We start from the raw sequence: 12,401 nt of genomic DNA, 5'->3' as shown, positions 1-12,401 counted from the left end.
CATCTGAGCCCACATTTAAAAAATAAACCTTTATACTTACAGAGCAATGAGTCTCATCGGACTCTGCTCTGGTGCTCCCATTGCCTGCACAGATCTTAAGTAAAGTGAGGGGATGGACACATAGGATTCACTGTGTATGCACCCAAGGTCCAGCTCATGCGCACTGAAGCTGAGGTGTAATCCACTGGCTCGCTGAAGAACCACAACAGTGCGGCGAGTACAGCCACAGGGGGAGTATAAAGGTTTTCATTTTTATTGCGGGCAGGTATGGCTTTACAAGAGGGTGATTTGGGATACTAAACCCCTGGTCCAAAGGAAGGATTTGTGGGTGGTTTAGTGTCTCAAATCACCCTGAAAGGTTGTCTTTAAGTATCTTAAAATTTGACCCAGCTTAAAGGGATGCCATCATTAAAATGCTATTTTTTTCTGACTAACACGTAGGATTAGCCTTAAGAAAGGCTATTCTTCTCCTACCTTTAGATGTCTTCTCCGCACTGCCGTTCGGTAGAAATCCTGGTTTTCTTCGGTATGCAAATGAGTTCTCTTGCAGCACAGGGGGCGGTTCCCAGCGCTCAAACAGTACTGGGGGCGTCCCCAATGCTGCGAGAGATATCCCCAGCGCCACCTCCATCTTCGTCTGGAACGGCCTTTCCCTGCGTCTTCTCGTACAAGTGGCCACAAAAAAATGTTCGCGGGCAAAAACAAATTTTTGCTCCTTCGGAGAAGTGCCCTCAGTTGCTACTAGCTGGCAGCCTAGTTTATTGGTGGCAATATAAGCAATAAAACAGGATGAATAACACAATATTAGGAGGAACGTGATTTTCATTCTGGCCGCTATTTATGGACGACTTCATGTATGACTTGAATTAGAGCTGTCTAATTTATTAGAAGTGCAGTGATGTCACACATAAGTGAAACCATTGCTCCTCAAGATGTCACATTTTTCCAGCACTCTAGAATTAATACTTTTTATGAGGTAATGTACTGGGACCGAAGCCTTGCGAGGACAAAGCCCCGCCATGTGGAATCACTTCTGTGGTCACCATGCACTCTATGGAAGGCAGATGCTATTAGCACTCTCAGTAGGAGATCTCAGGCTCCGGCTACCTGGCAAGGTTTTCATGCGACAGTAAAATCACAAAAAGTTCAGACATATTGGGAAATAAGTCACATGGAAGATTTTTTCGCCATTCAGCATAATAGAGATCACAATTAACTCAACGACCATTGCAGCTGTAATATTCCCTATAGGAAAAAATAATCCAAGTGACTGAAATGGGGAAAATATAATGGGAGGAACAAGAAAAAAAGTCAATGTACACAGAATGAAGATGATATAGTATCTGCACTACATTCACATCTGCATCAGAGTCTCCTTTCACAAAGTCCATTAGTAATCCCAGACGAAAAACAAAAAAAAATATAAAGGACACCCAACGGACCCTATTATAGTCAATGGGATCCATTGCTGTCCGTTATTGGACCATTTTTCCGTTCTTCTAGTCCATTGCAAGGACCAGACACGATACGACACAGATGTTAATGCAGCCTTACCTGATTTCTACTTTATATTCAGAGATACTTTGCTCAGCCACTGAGCTGGACACATGGACAGCGCCTCCAGTGGAAATGTTCTGTACTGCATTCCTCAGTGCATGTAACTATCATAGCAAATAAACGAAAGGGATTAAAAAAATATTCAGAAATACATTTCAATCAACTTCTAAGACCAGGGGTTCTCAAACTACAGCTCGCGGGCAAATGCAGCCCACCGAGGACATTTTTCCGGCCCGCCAGTAGGGGCGCACCTATAATGAAGCTCCTAGGGCTGTGATGGCCGTCGCCCGGATCGTTTACTAATGGGGAATGCGGTACTGGATTCCCAGTTAGTGAGCAAGCCCTTCTTTCAGGTGTATGTGCAAATGCGCGGTCCGTGCAACACTGACTGTAGAGTGTGACCTCTGCCTTGGTGTAGGTGTGATGATGTAAGTCTTTGGAGCATTTAATACTGTGTGGAGAAGGGGCTACTGTGGAGCATTTAATACTGTGTGGGGAAGGGGCTACTGTGGAGCATTTAATACTGTGCGGGGAAGGGGCTACTGTGGAGCATTTAATACTGTGCGGGGAAGGGGCTACTGTGGAGCATTTAATACTGTGCGGGGAAGGGGGCTACTGTGGAGCATTTAATACTGTGTGGGGAAGGGGCTACTGTGGAGCATTTAATACTGTGCGGGGAATGGGGGCTACTGTGGAGCATTTAATACTGTGTGGGGAAGGGGCTACTGTGGAGCATTTAATACTGTGTGGGGAAGGGGCTACTGTGGAGCATTTAATACTGTGCGGGGAAGGGGCTACTGTGGAGCATTTAATATTGTGTGGGGAAGGGGGCTCCTGTGGAGCACTTAATACTGTGCGGGGAAGGGGGCTACTGTGGAGCACTTAATACTGTGCGGGGAAGGGGGCTACTGTGGAGCATTTAATACTGTGCGGAGAAGGGGGCTACTGTGGAGCATTTAATACTGTGCAGGGAAGGGGGCTACTGTGGAGCATTTAATACTGTGCGGGGAAGGGGGCTACTGTGGAGCATTTAATACTGTGCGGGGAAGGGGGCTACTGTTGAGCATTTAATACTGTGCGGGGAAGGGGGCTACTGTGGAGCATTTAATACTGTGCGGAGAAGGAGGCTACTGTGGAGCATTTAATACTGTGCGGGGAAGGGGGCTACTGTGGAGCATTTAATACTGTATGGGGAGGAGGCTACTGTGGAGCATTTAATACTGTGCGGGGAAGGGTGCTACTGTGGAGCATTTAATACTGTGCGGAGAAGGGGGCTACTGTGGAGCATTTAATACTGTGTGGGGAGGAGGCTCCTGTGGAGCATTTAATACTGTGCGGGGAAGGGGGCTACTGTGGAGCATTTAATACTGTGCGGAGAAGGGGGCTACTGTGGAGCATTTAATACTGTGTGGGGAAGGGGGCTCCTGTGAAGCATTTAATACTGTGCGGGGAAGGGGGCTACTGTGGAGCATTTAATACTGTGCGGAGATGGGGGCTACTGTGGAGCATTTAATACTGTGCGGGGAAGGGTGCTACTGTGGAGCATTTAATACTGTGCGGGGAGGAATTTGTTCATAGTTTTTTTTTTAACTATATTTCAACCCTCCAATGTTCTGAGGGACAGTGAACTGACCTCCTGTTTAAAACGTTTGAGGACTCCTGCCTAAGACCTTAAAAACCTCTAAAATCTCACTCTGTGTGTCCAAAAATTATTTTTAGTGATATGCAAATGAAGTTGTAAGTGCAATGCAGGTGTCTACAGTTATGGAAACCTTATAGACAACCGTCTCTCAGGTGGATAAAGCATATGGAAGTTTATTTAGCAGAGAGGTTACAGAAAAAAAGAGTATTATAGATAGAGATAATAAACAGAAAAAAGAGAAGTAGCTACTGAGACCTCTGATAGGACAGAGAAGTCTAGCAATTGTCCCAAAACAAGGGTTACCGGCCAAGGGATGTGGCTCTCCTTGTTGGGACTAAGGAGGTTCAGGAGAGTCGTACAAGCAATGCTCACTGGGATACAAATGAACTCTCCTACAAAAGAAAGCAAACTTGCTACCTAAAGGTGGCAGCAGAGATAATTTGCATACTTTGATGTATAAATCCATAGACTGATCCTACAGAGGCCATCTTTGTTTCTAAGCCTCAACAACACACTCATGGTTTCAAGATCCTACAGAAGGGACCAGTTCAGCAGACACATACCGTAACCACTTACCTTGTCTGACAGGAGGTTGGAAAGGTTCTTCTGTTTCCTTCCCAGATACTGATCATAGAGCTGGGATAACTTGGATGCTAGAACGTGTTCTCTACTAAAAAGTGGGTGATGGGTAAACACAATCCCCGAAATATCAATGTCCAACTGAAACTCTCCTTGAAGTCCTCCAGACTCCACCATGTACTGACGGGATTTCTTGGACGGGACAGCCTTGGAAGTGAATAAGAACCTTTAATATCCAACACTTAAAGGGAATGTGTAACCAGAAAATGACCTACATTTTTTTTAAAACCAAGTTTTAATGCTAAACATATTTTTAAATAACTTATTAATTATTTTCACATTTTCCATGTCACTATTTAGAAAAAAAAATAAATTAATATCCTGCAATTTTAGCTTTAGCCACAGAGTCTTATAATAGACAGACATTGGCAAATTGTATAGGAGTTTTCATTTCAGCAGTCATCTTGTCTACATCGCAGACCGGGTTACAATAGATAACTACCATAGTGACCCATCATTATATTAAAAATTGCCAATACATTTATTGAAATTCAATGAGATATTGTGAACCCTCAGTCTTCCCAGGTGCTCAGGTTTTTTTTTGGTTTTTTTGCTGGCAACATATACAGAGGCTTTACAGAGATTTCAGATATTTCCCAGTTGGAAATGACAATTTCGAGATCAGAAATATATCATTGCATAGTCAGTATCAAGGATAAATTAGATACAACATGGGAAGAATATGCAAATCTGACTTCCATGATATATGCACACCAATAGAGGGCGCTGACTGAGAATGTGCAAGTCTATCTGCCATGATGTAATTAGGAAGACAGAGTCTCAGTCAAACAACCCTATAGAGGGCGCTCCCTTTAACATCATGCCGACCTTCTCAGAGGCCTTTGTTTGCAATGATGTTGGGATTATACCAGATACAGTCTCTCAGCCAAGGACAGCTGTTTCGATGTATTTGCATCTCATCAGCTTGGCGCAGAGAGGACTGATCTGGCAGAGGTGAGAGGCTTAGACAGGGTTGAGGGGATTATTGTCACTCCATAAGAAGAGACCACCATTTAGGTGTGTGGAGTCTTATTAAGCCATGAGCGCTCCACTGTGCAAAGGAACATGGGAAGAATATACAAATCTGACTTCCATGATGTAATTCCCATGTTCCTTTGCACAGTGGAGCGCTCATGGCTTAATAAGACTCCACACACCTTAATGGTGGTTCTCACCTTATGGAGTGATGATATCCCCTCAATCCTCATATACAACAGGGATAGAAGCTCCTAGAAACAGTGAGGCAGAGTTATTAAATTATGTAAAAGAAAAGTAAAGTTATGTTCACACGGTGGAATTTTTCGTAGTTGAAAAATTCAGCTTCAGGAATTTGAAGCAGAATTTTTCTGCTTGACAAAATTCCGCTACAGAATTGTGAATTTTGCTAATTCGGCACCAACCTGGCAGATTTTTTCTGCACCTCATTCACTTTGATGGGAGTTATCAGGCAAAATCCGGCTGAAGATCAAGCACAACGCTTATTTTTTCCGCTAGAGGAAAAAAAATCATCTAGGGGAAAAATTCAGCGTTGGACTCCAAATGAAATCTATGCTGAATCTGTCTCAAATTGGATTCCAACTGGTATATTATTATTATAATTTCACTCATTGTTAGAGACGTAACTTTGAGTGCTCCAAGGCAAAATCTGTCATAGAGGCTCCAAGCACTGGGGTCTTCTCATATAGCGCCCCTATAGGCCTGGATATAGTTGACACCACTACAGCAATGACCCTGCACCCTAGGCTCTATGATAAAGATATAATACAAAGGTGAAATCTGTAAAAATCTTAAAAGTCAATGCAAAGTCATATTCTGTAATATAATCAGAAGGAAAACAATGATCTATAATTACGGAGATGAACGTCTCGCTCCACAGGGACAAAGACAATGAAAGACAGAGAAGGACAGATCAATTACACAGGAAGAGGAGCCGCAGAAATGTGTCCGCGGGGAGAGGATAATATGATCAGAATGCCTGCACGTGTCATAAATCAGTCTCATTACATATCTCACAGACTCGGTGTACCTTTATGTACATGGTCTCCAAGGCTGGCTCTATCCCTTCGTGCAGAGAGAATATCGGAGGTCTTGTAGGGGAGGCTTTTATAGGATTAGGCAAAGCTAAAATGTTCCCATCATCACCAAACCATTTCTTGCCCTAAGGGTAAAAATACATAGCAAAAAGAAGAAAGTGGTAAAACTCCAAATGATCCTTAAAATGTTTCTCCCACATCCAGACAAGCCATAAAATTTCTGTGAACCCCACCAGAATATCTTTCACCATCTCCACCAACTCCAATTGTTCGCAGTCTTCAATAGTCACTGCTCTACTGATTCCAGCACAGTTGGAATTTTTTCTCTAGTTCCCACCATTCCTGAACAATCAGTGCTGTCGGTTTCCGCATATGCTAATTAGATATTCTGTCAGGTGGGTGGTCTCAGACTATCTGTACCAGCTCAGGACCAAACACATGACAATAGAGAGCCTAAGTAACATCATGGGTGCTGAAACTAAAAGAAATGATTGCTCAGGAACAGTGAGGGCTAGAGATAAAATTACTGGCCTGAAATCAGTGGAAAGGCATTTAATGAAGGGAGCAAAGAGTTGGACTTGGAGGAAGCGTGAAAGGTCCTCTTTAAATCCCCATTCTTGGCCTGTGCCATCTCTTCCCAGAGAAATGAATGGGAGTGTTGGAAAATCAAGTTACTGCAGTTTGGCTGTTTATGGGAGCCTGTAAATAGCCTTGAAATTGCTTTAAATTATAGCCTGCCGTCTCAGGAAATAGATATGACCACTACTACAGCAATGGCTATGTTCATATATGAATTAGAGGGTCTGTTCAGGGTCTTTGTTGCAAATTCCTGGCTCTTCCCCGGCTTCATCTTCATCCTCTTTCAGCGGTTCAAATCTGATTGGTTGAAATCCAGCACGTGCCCAGTAGCGCTCCCTCTGGAGCTACTGCGTACACTCCAGCGCCATTTTTCTCAATGGCAGTACCACCGGAGTGTGCGCAGTAGCACTGCGCACGTGCCGGATTTCAACCAATCGGATTTGAACCGCCAGAAGAGGATGATGATGAAGCCGGGGAAGAGCCAGGACCGGAGGCAGTCGCCGAAAGAAGAAGAAAAAAGAGATAGGCATGCCAGAAGATGACATCAGGTCGTGCATCACCGCCCAGCGTGCACGGTCAGGTATGATTTACATATATGTTTTTATAGTTTTATTTTAAAACGGGACGGGGGTTTAAAATAAGATTAGCGGTGCCTGAATAGCCTTTTTAAAGGCTATTCAGGCATATGTGGGGCTCATACAGCATAATTTTGCTGATAGAGCCCCTTTAATCCTGAGAATAGGATAACACTATAAAAGTCCTGTAAGACCTCTTAATGGGAAGAAATCTAAAAAAAAAATGCTTAGCAATCCAATATTGCTGAAGATCACCAAGGTCAAACTAAATGTAAGACCAATAAACATACCAGGCAATAGAGATTTATTACCTCATCCTGCTGTAGTATCCGATTCTCCAGGAGGTTTTGGTTGGTTCGGGATACTTTTGGCCTCTCCCCAATGTATAAACCCTCATCTTCTAGGTACCTTGGCTGCTTGTTCTCAGGGACCTTCTGGCTAGGTGGCACTGTATCCAAAAGCAGAAGAGTCAGAGTATTTTTCATTATTCTTTTAGCTCCAAGGTGGTTCCAACTTGAGTCAGAACGTAGTAGTTGTCAGGACTCTGAAATGTCCTTCAAAGATACAGGAGTCTCAATTCTCATAGTGGTCTGGACTGTAGGCGGCCATATTAGAGAAATGTTGGCTAATTTACTTATTTTGTTTAGATTGCTTGACCATCTAATGTGTTTAGGGGAGCTCCTATCTCTCCCCTGATGGCAGACTTTGGGGAAAAGAAGGATCGGACAGCTGGATTTCAACATGTCTGATCCTTTTCTGCACACAGGAGAGGAGAAGAGTCTTACAGTGGCTTACGCGCACACTAACAGTTGGATCCAGATGGAGATTTCTTTCCTACAGAATTCCCTAAAATGATAATGGCTTTATAAATCAGACTACCCCTTTAAACTATCTGCTATCCAGATCATACAGACAATTATCTGCTATGTTTGGTTGCCTTTAAAGAGGACCTTCCACCTCCACCAATTCAAGTTCTTCACATCTGTTAATAGTCGCTGCTGCACTGATTCCAGCACAGTTGGAATTTTCTCTCTAGCCCCCACCATTCCAAAGCAACAAGTACAGTTAGTTTTGGTGCTATTTAAGCTCTGTAATGTCAAGTTGGCGGTGTCAGGCAGGGGGCGCAATTCAGAGGCAGCCAGTGTCAGAGATCAGAATCACACCCCTTGTCTGCTCCTACCTAACACCGCCCTCCTGACAGTACAGAGCCTAAATAGCATATCAGGTACCAAATCTAACAGCATTGATTGATCAGGAATAGTGGGGGCTAGAGAAAAAATTCCAACTGTGCTGGAGCAGTGTCTATTAAATGATGCAAAGAGCTGGAGTTGTTGGAGGTGGTCCTTTTTAATAAAACATATCATACTAATATATATGTATATAATTATGAATATTATATCTGTGCCCATACTATATAGACATGGCTTCCATTACAAGGATGATATCATGTTATATTTGTGTGGTTATCATCACCTTCTTGAAAGCTTGGTGTAAAAAAGCAGTCTCTCTCTTTCTGCAGTCGGCTGTGATATCCTTCATATTCAGCAGCCGTCATCTCTATGAAGTCACGCGCTGTCTGGTCAATGAGAAACAAGTCATCCTCAGGAACCAAGGACTCTTCTTCTCCCTGTAACAATGTCACCTTGTGAAAACACTTCCTTCTAATTCAAGATGAATAACAAAAGGGAAGGAAGAAAAAAAAATGTATCTACAGCAGCAGCACAAATGAATTATATTGATATGATGGGTTTAGTGGTGTCAAAATAACTCAATCTACATTCCCCCTATATAGCAAAACCAAAAAATCTATGGAGATGACCCACCATTCCTTCTCCTTCCTCTCCTTGGTCTTGTTCAGCCCTTGAACTAGAGTCCCCGATATCCTCCTTTCTTTGAGGTTCTTCTGATTTCTTTTGTTCTTGCCCGCTATCTGCTTCTGGTTCAGGATCAAAGTTCAAAGTAAAGAAGTTGAAAGATTCTTCAGCCGTGGGAAATCCATCCGGAACCTGAAAGAAGATCAATGCATCTTATTCTCTGTAGGCCTGGAGATGGCAGAACCTGATGGTCCACCTGACATGAAGAGATGCAGTCACCTGTCCCTTGTAAACACGACGGCTATGACCACTGAAAACCCTCAAGTTCCTATGGCGTACAGTAAAATCTTTTACGGTAAAGTTTTTGAATATTTTTTTTGAGGAGTGAGGGCCGTGCTCGCTAGAGCTTACACACTACGAGGTCAAACACAAAAGGAAGAAGTGATAATACGGTGGTTCAGCCATATGTATGAGCATATGAGGCAGTCACCACCCAGGGTCCTTTTCTGTAGCTATAACTGAATGAGGACTTGTGTTTTGTGGGACAAGCTGTATTTTTATTGGCATCATTTTGAGTTACAAACAATACATTAAGAAGCAAATTGGCAATTTTGTAGGGTTTGTTTTTTGGATGTTATATTTATAGCATTCACCATTCAGCATAGACAATACCTCAACTTCATCCTGCAGGACAATATGATCACGGTAACAGCAAACTTATACAGGTTTAGGTTTTATTACATTTGTGCAATAAAAATACAATTTCTAAAAAAATTTGCTTTTATTTGCCATATTATTATTTTTTTAAATTGTCTACCTTTATTATCCTTTTAGAGGATATTTTATTACTCCTATACACTGCAAAACTTCTCTATTGTAATGTACTGTATTATGGTGGTTGGTATGACATCGACAAGTCTCCTATTAACCCTACTAGATGGTGGACCAGGGGGCTTGATTTGGCCCTTGGCAGCCATGACACCTATCAGCATACTGCAACCATACCGCAGGTGTAATAGATTCTGAGGAAGTCCCGCTCTTTTTGTCTAACCACAGTCACTTCTGATCCCAGTATCTAAGGAGTTATAAGACCAGGATAGGCATTACCTTGGATCCCAGGCACTGTAGCAGTAAGTTACATATGTACATATGTTAATAGTTTTAGAATGATCCCTTAAAATAAAGTAGGCCACAAAGTGTCACCCTGCTCAGTGATCAGATGTGGTTTGTGGGAAGATCTGGCAGTAACTGTTTAATTTTCCTTTAGCACTACCAGAGGCCAAAGGCAGTATTGCAGGGAGCACATTGAAATCAAGTCTGTGTAATGCAGGACAGGTCCTCCAGAGTGAGAGACACTCTTTATCACTGTTCTCCACTCTGACCAAGATCCTGAACAGAAAACGCCCTTAGTATTCCACAATAGGGTGTATAGAATTAGTTTAAAAAAAAAAAATTACATTTGGGCAGATAATAAATGTAAAAAAAAAGTTATACTCACATTAGACTTTTTCTGAACTGTCTTCACGGCATCCCGGAATCTAACTCTTGATGACAACTGAGCTTCTACATCCTTTGCCTTCTGAAGAGGGATGACATCCTGCAGTGGGACCATAAGACATTCATATATGAAGCACATTTACACAAATTTTTTACAAAATTTTTCTACCTTATTAATGCTGATTTGCTTTACTCACCTCTTCATCAGACCTCGCAGAAGTATCTGTAAGTCTAGATCTAGGCAGGCTTCTTGGAGAGACAGCCGGGGACTCTTGTTGGAGAAAACTCTCTGCTTTAGACTGAACAAGAAAATCTTATTATTAAAGACGAAGTTTCAGAGCAATGGACACCTTCACTAGTCATGTCTCACTACTACACTGGGTTCCATGAAGCTCTGGTGCATATGATGAGATGTAAACATATAATCAGTTCTGACAGCGTTTCTTCGTATTATACGGCGTGATCTACGCCACCCGTGAGCGGTGAGATAAACCAGAGTCTATCTGGTCAATTACATACGTATGTAAATAACTTGGCTGTACTAAAATCTCATCTGGTCTGGGATGAACATAGAAACACAACACATATACTAATAGAAAAGTAGGTCATAGTAAAGGCACAGTAATATATTTAGTGATAGTTTAATATGACAGCGCCTCTGGTGGTAGAGCATGGTATTAAAAAATCACTTATATTAAGCCTTGTTGTAAGGTTTCATTGTGTGCTGTCACATTTCGAGAATACCCTACTGTATCAAGTCAATGGAATCTGAGCCTGACCACTATACAAGGCACGGTGACAACTGCGTCCAGCCTTGTTGTGTATAGTACAGGTGTCGGATGCCGCCCTGCACGGTTGATCCATGCAGGGGACCGTCCTTCAACCCCCCACCATACAGATATTTCTGGGCCATCAATTCCAAATTCCTAGATGACTCCTTTAATACCCATGAACATGTATTAACATTTGTAACCAATGACAGGTGCAGAAAGAAAAAAAAAATCACATTGAGAACATGGAAATGACAGACGTCTCCTCACCCGTCCAGCTTTCAGTTTTTCTCGCAGCCGTTCTCTCATAGAAGACTCAGCAAAGCCAGACTTCGTACTGGAGACGTTTAATGGGGGCAAACCTAAAACAGGATATTTGCGTTAGATGCTGCGGTCTGGTTACAGCCACTTCACGATGTCTAGGCTATTGTAAATGTTCTATTTTTGATTTTTTAAAAAGTGAGAAATTAAAAAAACTGCCTTTGGTTTGGAAATTCTTTGTATGTGGTTATGGAATTAAAACATAGACAACATCCCTGCTGGTAACACAGAAGAAAACGATTTGCACATTTTGGCTGCCAGCTTGCTAAAAACATTGGCCAAACTAAGACAAAAAACACGAAACTCTGTGTTATATGAGGCAAGGGAACACATGGCGTGCCGCAGAGTCAACATGGATAGGCTGCAATGCTTTATATGTCCTGTAGGGGCACTGCAGGGAAATCAAATTCTTTACTACTCCATAGACCTTACTATAGAGGGCCTCCTAAGAATGTCCCTACCTTTGACTCAAAACTCCTCTATCCCACTTTGTTTTTTAAGGGTCTATCACCCACCTGCCCCCCCCCCCCCAGTATATTCAACTGCTAACACCGTGTTACAGAGCACATTACAGTCATGACATCACATCATATCTTTGTAATGAATATCGCCAAATCTACAAAAAAGACAAACACCTTCCAAGTCTAATGCAAATGAGTGCACTGTGTGTTTAGTGCTTGAGCTTAGTTTCCAATTCAATCAATACTAAAATCCCAGGGTGCAGATTGTGCAGATTATGTATAACTAAATTCCATGCAGTTGAGAATACTCAACATACGGTATTGTGCAAAAGTTTTAGGCAGGTGTTGGAAATGCTTTAAAGTAAGAATACTTTCAGAAACCTGGAAGCATTCTTATATTGAAGCCTGTTTTTGCACCTGCCTAAAACTTTTGCACAGTACTATAAATCACGTCTTGGCTCTCTGCCCGTTACTGCTCCTGCTCGCTGACAGGCTCATGTGAATGCTTGCAGA

At 42.4% G+C, this 12,401-nt stretch overlaps 1 protein-coding gene across 2 annotated transcripts in view; it reads right to left on the bottom strand.

The window, feature by feature from the left end:
- The window catches only part of CC2D2A (coiled-coil and C2 domain containing 2A), a 67,126-nt gene that overhangs the window by 44,028 nt on the left and 10,697 nt on the right, over window positions 1-12,401 (bottom strand). For both annotated transcript variants that reach the window (XM_075260316.1, XM_075260324.1), the window contains exons 4-12: window positions 11,377-11,468; window positions 10,534-10,635; window positions 10,338-10,436; window positions 8,849-9,031; window positions 8,499-8,652; window positions 7,337-7,473; window positions 5,865-5,996; window positions 3,776-3,985; window positions 1,555-1,661 (exon numbers count right to left, since the gene is read on the bottom strand). In XM_075260316.1, the coding sequence (XP_075116417.1) occupies window positions 1,555-1,661; window positions 3,776-3,985; window positions 5,865-5,996; window positions 7,337-7,473; window positions 8,499-8,652; window positions 8,849-9,031; window positions 10,338-10,436; window positions 10,534-10,635; window positions 11,377-11,468 (1,216 nt within the window). The remainder of the gene's footprint in view (window positions 1-1,554; window positions 1,662-3,775; window positions 3,986-5,864; window positions 5,997-7,336; window positions 7,474-8,498; window positions 8,653-8,848; window positions 9,032-10,337; window positions 10,437-10,533; window positions 10,636-11,376; window positions 11,469-12,401) is intronic.

The sequence above is a fragment of the Leptodactylus fuscus genome, chromosome 1, assembly GCF_031893055.1.
Source record: "Leptodactylus fuscus isolate aLepFus1 chromosome 1, aLepFus1.hap2, whole genome shotgun sequence".
NCBI classification, from domain to species: domain Eukaryota; kingdom Metazoa; phylum Chordata; class Amphibia; order Anura; family Leptodactylidae; genus Leptodactylus; species Leptodactylus fuscus.
Note: the sequence above shows the minus strand (reverse complement) of the source record. Positions and strands in the feature narration are given on the sequence as shown.